At 34.7% G+C, this 9,095-nt stretch overlaps 1 protein-coding gene across 1 annotated transcript in view; it reads left to right on the top strand.

Annotated features, from left to right (window-relative positions):
* The first annotated feature begins 1,470 nt into the window (after positions 1-1,470).
* The window catches only part of LOC134687965 (receptor-type tyrosine-protein phosphatase alpha-like), a 33,956-nt gene continuing 26,331 nt past the window's right edge, over positions 1,471-9,095 (top strand). Inside the window, exon 1 of the mRNA XM_063548430.1 lies at positions 1,471-1,605. Coding sequence (XP_063404500.1) covers positions 1,486-1,605 — 120 coding nt within the window. The 5' untranslated portion in view covers positions 1,471-1,485. The remainder of the gene's footprint in view (positions 1,606-9,095) is intronic.

Genomic DNA, 9,095 nt, shown 5'->3' with positions numbered 1-9,095 from the left:
TGTCCGTAAGCATCCACTTTTGGCAAATCCTTTATCGCATACATCACAGGTATGAGGTTTATCACCAGTATGCTTTGTCATGTGTGTCTTTAATTGATTATGTTAATGAAACCCTTTACCACATACATCACAGGTATAAGGTTTATCATCATTGTGTAAACGCATGTGTGATTTCAATTGACTAGATCGTTTATACGCCTTCGTACACACGGCACAATTAAAAGGTTTATCATCATTGTGTATACGCATGTGTGACTTCAAGTGCTGTCCAAGACCAAAACTTTTACCACATACCTCACAATTAAAAGGTTTATCATCAATGTGTATACTCATGTGTTTCTGTAAATTTTGCCGGCGATTAAAATCTTTATCACATAACCCGCAATTGTAAGGTTTATCGTCATTGTGTATATGTTCCGGACCATATGAGTATTTGGACCATACGCGTATGGTCATGACCGTACGCGTATGGTCGGACCATATGAGTATAATACTCGTTTGGTTATTAACGGGCCGGACCATATGAGTATTTGGACCATGTAGGTATATTTTTTTTTAAATTACATTATAAAAGTTTCAATTATATAAAAACTTTAACTAAAAAACAATGATGGTTACATGACAATCTATTTTTTTATAATTCAAATACTACGTACAATTTAAATATTGATGCCATAGTTAATTTTCATCGTTAATTACATTCTTGCATGAAGGCTTGGAGTGACATTTACTTCCACACGGTACCTTAGTTTTTTTTGCATTTGCAAGTCTTGGTTGTGCACGAACCTTTTCATTTACACCTTTAGTTTGCGAGGGAAAATCTAGCCTTTATGTAGATGTGTACAGTGATACCGAGGTCTTTGGTCATTCCGATATGTCTATGGTGTTTTTAAGAAGCTCTAGGTCTCAAATATTGTAACATGACTGCAATACACCATATTCACAAGACAACTTAAATAAACTATGTTACTTTCCAATGACTTCTTCACTTGTGTAACAGTTCAATAAGAAATTTTTTGATATTTTTTTTTTTAATCGACATATTGCTATTCACGCGTAATAACAAATCGGTAATAACCATCGGTAAATAATGACCATCGGAATAAAATGTGTTTATTATAGTTTTGACAAGTAAATAAAATTAACTAAGTTAAAATTCTAATTTTTATTTAGTTTATCTTTTTATGATAATATAATAATCTTGAAAATCACCTATATGATACCGTCTTTTTTAAGAATCGGTCATACCATACGAAGAGTTTAGAAGTATTAAAAGTAAATTGTAACAGAGTGTTAATTACCCCGACCATATGAGTATATACCCATATGGTCATGACCATACGCGTATGGTCCAAATACTCATATGGTCCGGAACATATACGCATGTGTGAATTTAATTGACTAGATCGTTTAAACGCTTTCCCACATACGTCACACTTAAAAGGTTTATCATTATTGTGCATAATCATGTGAGACTTTAATTGAATGGGTCGTTTAAATGCTTTCGCACACACGTCACAATTGAAAGGTTTACCCTCATTGTGTATACGCATGTGTGACTTTAAGTGCTGTTCAAGACCAAAACTTTTACCACAGACATCACAGGTAAAACGTTTATCATCAGACTGAGTTGGTTTTTGAGAATGCGATTGTAAGATAAATGTTTTATTAAATCCTTTATTATATATGTCACATTTAAACCTTTTATCGCCACATCGAATTGTTATATGTTCCTCGGACTTCTCTACCGCTCTAGATCTTTTACCATGAAATTGATAAGTAGTGTCGGATTTTTTGTAATTTTCAATCTATTACGATACTCTTGAAAAATGTCGGACTTTTCAACACTTTTCAATCCTTTATCACACAATTGACCAGTATTCTCGGACTTTTCTTCCGTTGTCAACCCTTTATCACACACTTGACCAGTATACTCGGTCATATTTTCTTGTTCTAATCCTTTACTACAAACTTGACTAGTACAATTGTTTTCCACAGCAGTAAATCTCGTGTCTCCCTTTGTTAAAAATTACCTGTGTTTTGACCAAGGAATACATTCATACAATTCGCTGGGTTTTTGTTGTTGTCAGTCATAATGATTTATCTTGTTTTTTTTATTTCTTCTCCGCTTTTTTTCTTCTTTTTCTTGCCTAAGATCTTAAAGAAAGAAAAAAGTCGTCAACACAGTTGAATCAATTTTGAATTTCTAAGCATTGCAGGTTATTTAGTCAACATTGTAAAGATTGGTTTGTTCTATTCATTGATTATTCCCATGATATTATAGTAATTAATAATGTCTCCATGAGCTAATGTCCGCCGAACTTCATCCTGTGAGATCTTCAGTTCTCCGACCATTGTTAATCAGAGATCATTTGTTGATGGTCATATCAGTCAACTTTTCATCCGAGATCATTTGTTGATGGTCATATCAGTCACCTAATCATCAGAGATCATTTGTTGACGTCTTATCAGTCACCTTACCGTCAGAGATCTTTTGTTGATGTCTTATCAGTCACCTAATCATCAGAGATCATTTGTTGATGTCATTTCAGTCACTTAATCATCAGAGATCATTTGTTGACGTCTTATCAGTCACCTTACCGTCAGAGATCTTTTGTTGATGTCTTATCAGTCACCTAACCATCAGAGATCATTTTTTATGGTCATATCAGTCACTTAATCATCAGAGATAATTTCTTGATGGTCATTTCAGTCACCTAACCATCAGATATCATTTGTTGGTGTCATATCAGTCACCTAATCACCAGATATCATTTGTTGATGGTCATATCAGTCACCTAATCACCAGATATCATTTGTTGATGATCATATCAGTCACCTAATCTTCAGAGATCATTTTTGATGGTCATATCAGTTACCTAATCTTCAGAGATCATTTGTTGATGTCATTTCAGTCACCTAATCACCAGATATCATTTGTTGATGGTCATATCAGTCACCTAATCTTCAGAGATCATTTTTGATGGTCATATCAGTCACCTAATCATCAGAAATAATTTTTTATGGTCATATCAGTCACTTAATCATCAGAGATAATTTCTTGATGGTCATTTCAGTCACCTAACCATCAGATATCATTTTTCGATGGTCATATCAGTCACCTAATCACCAAATATCATTTGTCGATGGTCAAATCAGTCACTTAATTATTAGAGATCATTTTTTATGGTTATATCAGTCACCTAACCATCAGAGATTATTTGTTGATGGTCATATCAGTCACCTAACCATCAGAGATCATTTGTTGGTGTCATATCAGTCACCTAATCATCAGAGATAATTTTTTATGGTCATATCAGTCACTTAATCATCAGAGATAATTTCTTGATGGTCATTTCAGTCACCTAACCATCAGATATCATTTTTCGATGGTCATATCAGTCACCTAATCACCAAATATCATTTGTCGATGGTCAAATCAGTCACTTAATTATTAGAGATCATTTTTTATGGTTATATCAGTCACCTTATCGTCAGAGATCATTTATGATGATGGTCATATCAGTCACCTTATCATCAGAGATCATTTGTTGATGTCATATCAGTCACCTAATCATCATATATCATTTGTTGATGGTCATATCAGTCACCTAATCATCATATATCATTTGTTGATGGTCATATCAGTCACCTAATCATCAGGATCATCCGAGTACAATAAAAAAAATATGTGACTATTCAGAAGACAGACAATTTTTGCAATTATGTAAATAACAACTTGTCTAAATGATCTTAAGTTTTTGATACAACAGCCCGAAAAAAGATAGTAATAAAATGGATTAAATAACGTGATATAGTTGTCCCGTTACGTTAAGTCCGAGATAACTCTGACGCGCAACGGCTGTTTTGTCAGACAAGCTTGGGCCGTGGGAGGTGAGAGCTCGTCCCATATCAAAAAGTGGATATTTGCCCATTCAAAATAGATGCGCTGCTTCGTCGCTTCTACCGCAACTAACGGCCTTGGCATTATATAAAGTCAATTTGTTCATTTTTCATTTACCTCTTCATTAATGTAAACTTCACCTTCCTGCCACCCTCTATTTTTTCATATTTAAACAGTTTTTCCAGTGACCCATCGATTGAAAATTTTAACTTTTATTGTCAAAAGGACGTCAAGTTACGAGAGATCTCGCGACCTCGCAACTCAAACATGCAAATAGTTATACTCTTTCACCTCCTTTATAAGAGATTGATGTTTAACATTTAGTAGCCAACCACGATTTTTCACCTCCTTTACATGAGATCGGTATGAATCATGTAGTGCCAACCATAACAATGTGAAGCTCTCGGGCATTTAGATTACTTGCATAGTAAATAAAAGAAGTGTTTGATTATGGTCATTTGCATAAATCATCATTTTTTTCTCGTGGTCACGTGATTATCTTGACGTCCTTTTGAAAATAAAAGTAAAAATGTCTGAATCGATGGGTCGCTGTGAAAACTAATTAAATTTGAAAAAAGGGTGGCAGGTAGATGAAGCTTACATAAATGAAGAGATAAATGAACTAGTGGCTTTAAAGAGCCTGTGTCGCTCAACTTGGTCTACAATGTATGTGCATATTAAACAAAGGACACAGATGGATTCATGACAAAATTGTGTTTCGGTGATGGTGGAAATTTGGCCCAGCAGTTTTAGGTGAGAAGATTTTTGTTAGAGTTAACAGACGACGCCGGACGACGATGACGGACGCCGGAAGCCTAGTGATGAGAAAAGCTCACAAAAAAATTAACACCCGATTTATATAATTCCAAGGCTGTTAGTTGGCACCAGAATCGTCGAAGCAGCGCATCTATTTTGGATGGGAAAACATCCACTTTTTGATATGGGATGAGCCCCAGCTTGTCTGGCAAAACATCCGTTTGACGTCAAAGTAATCTCGGACTACGTCACGTTGTGTTTGTCATGGGATACAGTAACTACTTGTGAATTATTTCAGTATTAAATATGATTATCTTAACGTCTGTAGTACAATATATATATTTATTTCCATCGTCAGAAGAACAATTAACAAATTGTTACCCTTGCGTTCCATATATTTTTTTCATCACAATTATAGTTCTCATGTACATGTTATGTTCATTATACATAGAGTTTATAATAAAAACAAGATGGGGGATTTGTGTGATTTATTAATGTTGAATAGGCTTCCACATATTTTCCAATCTTTTATTATATATAAACAAAGAAATTTTGATGATTTCGGTTTTAGTTTAAAATACACAATATCAGTATAATTATTTTGTGTTCAGCGACTATTTTGATACACTTGGGACAAAACAGAGCTTTGCGTATTTAATAGATACATGTCTTAGTACTCCCGTATCGTATTAAATATAATTTAGATACTTGTCTACTTGCTACAATGTAGTTCTTCGTATTGTATAGATACATGTACCTTGGCGTATAGAATATATACTCGTTTAATTGTTTCACTCAGGTAAGATAGAGCTTGGTGTATTGAATAGGTATGTCTACTTCAGGTGTGTACTTGTTACATTCTGACAAGATATAGCTTGGCTTATTGAAAAAATACCTGTCTACTTAGTTTGACTTTCATCTAGAAATTGACAATGAGGGTCGGTTGAAAACAACATTTTACGACAAAAGAGATGATTTCAGTTTTCCAATTGTGAACTTTCCCTTTCTAAGAAGCAACATCCCAGCAACAACTGCATACGGGGTATATATCTCCCAATGGATACGATATTCCCGTGCTTGCATTTCCTATCATGATTTTCTTGGTAGAGGGTTGCTGCTCACGAGGAAGCTATTAAACTAAGAGTTCCAAATGGTGACGTTGAAATCATCCCTGCGTAAATTTTACGGACGCCATCACGAGTTGGTTGACCGTTATGGAATGACCGTTTAACAAATGATATCGGATATGTTCCTAACGTCGTAACTACAATCCCCTTCCCTTTCATGAATGTAACTTACCGAATTAGACTATTTACCGGATTTGTTATCACATAAGCAACACGACGGGTGCCACATGTGGAGCAGGATCTGCTTACCCTTCCGGAGCACCTGAGATCACCCCTAGTTTTTGGTGGGGTTCGTGTTGTTTATTCTTTCGTTTTCTATGTTGGGTCATGTGTACTATTGTTTGTCTTTTTGTCTTTTTCATTTTTAGCCATGGCGTTGTCAGTTTGTTTTAGATTTATGAGTTTGACTGTCCCTCTTTTACTCTTCGGCAATATAGACATGATAGAGCTTGGTGTATAATTGACTAGATACTTGTATTCTTGCTTCACTCATGACAAGAGAGAGCTAAGCGTATTGAATAGATACCGGACTATTTGTAACACTCGTGACAGGATAGAGCTTGTCGTATTGAATATATATATATCGGTCTATATGTTACACTCAGGACATATATCTTTATTCTCAATTAACCATATGACATAGGTACAGAGAAGACAAATGAATTATGTACAATATTTACAACAAGACAGAACAAACAAAATAGTTGCTAATACCATATATGAAGTCCATTTTAGCCAGGAGCACATACACCTGTGTTAATAATCTTTATGAATTAACATAGTTTAATCTATTCTGATCTGTTTTGAAGACATAATCTGATTGTATTTGACAATATTTGCATTTTTTAAATAATAATTTGACAGGCAATGTTTCCTGTTTTCTTCAAAGTATTTACATACTAATATATAATGGGCCCAGTTTTCAAGTTGGTCCAAATCGGGGTCAAAAATTATTATACTAAGTATTGTGCAATAGCAAGAAATTTTCAATTGTGCAGTATTCTGCAATAGCAAGAAATCTTCAATTGCACAGTATTGTTCAATAGCTAGTAATGTTCAATTGCACAGTATTGCACAATAGCAAGAAATCTCCAATTGCACAGTATTGTGCAATAGCAAGAAATTTTTAATTGCACAGTATTGCACAATAGCAAGAAATATTCAATTGCACAGGATTGTCCCTTTTTCAAATTGGTCTACATTAAGATCCAAAGGGTCAAAAATTGAACTTTGTTTCATTTCAACAAAAATTGAATTCTTCGGATTCAAACGCATTGATCTCAGGAATTTCTTCACTGTTGTTCCCTCAATAACTGCATTAAACAGTTTCTAATCATTATTCATTCGAAACCATTTTATTATACCAATGTCTCACACACAACATAATATAGTATACTGTTGTCTATCAGTCCACCATCCACACTTCAGACAATAACTAGAAAACACTTCCCCCTACTTTCAAAAACATTTGTTGAAACGTTTATATCTATTGACATAAGCTCCACATCGATTTTATAAATTTTCGAATTTTCATTTCCATGTTATGAAGAGAGATTTTATCCTTTAAAAAGAGACAATTTTCCAATTTTGAACAATAACACAAAAATGCATCCATCACCTTTAATTAAACTTTGGTGAATTGTTTACACTATTGACCTTAGGTCCCTTTTGATTGTAATAAATTTCAGATTATACATTTTTGTGTTATGAATTTTTATATATGCTAAAAAAAGAAGGGATTTTATAGTTTTTGGACACCTATAAGTGCAGGAGTTTCTGGCTACATTGAAAACCCATTGGAGGCCTTCAGCTGTTGTCTACTCTATGGTTGGGTTGTTGTCACTTTGACACTTTCCTCATTTCCCATCTCAATTTTTCACATAAACACTTCCACATCATTTTATAAAACTTGGGTGAATTGTCTAAGTCTGTTGCTACATTCCAAAATTTAAAACAAGATTAACAACTACAGGTCCCCAAATAGCCTTCAACAATGACAAAAGCTCATACAGCACAGTCAGCTATAAAAGACCTTAAAATGACAAATATAAAACAAATGAAATGAGAAAACAAATAGACTAATAATTGTACAAAACAAAATAGTTCAACCTTTAAGCAAGCTTAAAAGGAATCAAGACATATCATGCGCTTACAGTGCAGCTATTTATTAACAAACTCCATATTCAAACACTCAAACAACTAATCCACAGAGAGGGGTGGTAGTTGAAGCCCCCCCCCCCCCCTTTTATCAGTCAATGCATTTGAATGAAGACATGTACACATCAACTCAATTTGTTAATACACATTTCCAGTCTAGCTTTCAATACATTTGTAACGACCTTTAACCCCACTGACAATTTGCGTCTGTGTCCATACTTGTTACATACTAATATATAATGCATTTCATCACCAATATCATTTTTATTATAGAGCATGGCGTATTGAATAGATACCCGTTTACACAAGAGACAAGATTGAACTTGACATACTTCTTAGTATTGAAAATCATCTGTCACCTTGTTACACTCAGTACAAGATAGTGTGGCAAATTAAATACTGGTACTAGTACCGTGAGTCTGTTTACATGTTACACTCGATTCAGGATAGTGTGGCGAATTGAATACTAGTAAAATTGAGAGTGGAAATGGGGAATGTATCAAAGAGACAACAACCCGACCAAAGAAAAAAACAGCAGAAGGTCACCAACAGGTCTTCAATGTAGCGAGAAATTCCCGCACCCGGAGGAGTCCTTCAGCTGGCCCCTAAACAAATATATACTAGTTCAGTGATAATGAACGCCATACTAATTTCCAAATTGTACACAAGAAGCTAAAATTAAAATAATACAAGACTAACAAAGGCCAGAGGCTCCTGACTTCGTTCTTAGATATCCGTCTACATGTTACACTTTGGACAAAATAGAGCTTGGACTTGCATTATGTGTATGTGCACTATCTTATCATACCCGTAGCCAGGGGGGAGGTTCGGGGGGTTTGGAAGACCCCCTCCCCCCGCCTTGAAAACAAATAATGACTGTTAAAGTCAACGTTCTGTTCGAATTGTGACTGTTAAATATAAAAAAGAAGATGTGGTATTATTGCCAATGAGACAACTATCCACAAAAAAACAAAATGACACAAACATTAACAACTATAGGTAACCATACGGCCTTCAACATTGAGCAAAGCCCATACTGTACCGCATAGTCAGCTATAAAAGGCCCCGATAAGACAATGTAAAACAATTCAAACGTCTAGTTTTTAAGGCCAAATAACCCCCCTTTGGAAATTCCTTGCTATGGGCCTGCT

This window comes from Mytilus trossulus, chromosome 10 (genome assembly GCF_036588685.1).
Source record: "Mytilus trossulus isolate FHL-02 chromosome 10, PNRI_Mtr1.1.1.hap1, whole genome shotgun sequence".
Lineage (NCBI taxonomy): Eukaryota > Metazoa > Mollusca > Bivalvia > Mytilida > Mytilidae > Mytilus > Mytilus trossulus.
The sequence above is the reverse complement of the archived record's forward strand: the minus strand, read 5'-3'. Positions and strand labels throughout refer to the sequence as shown.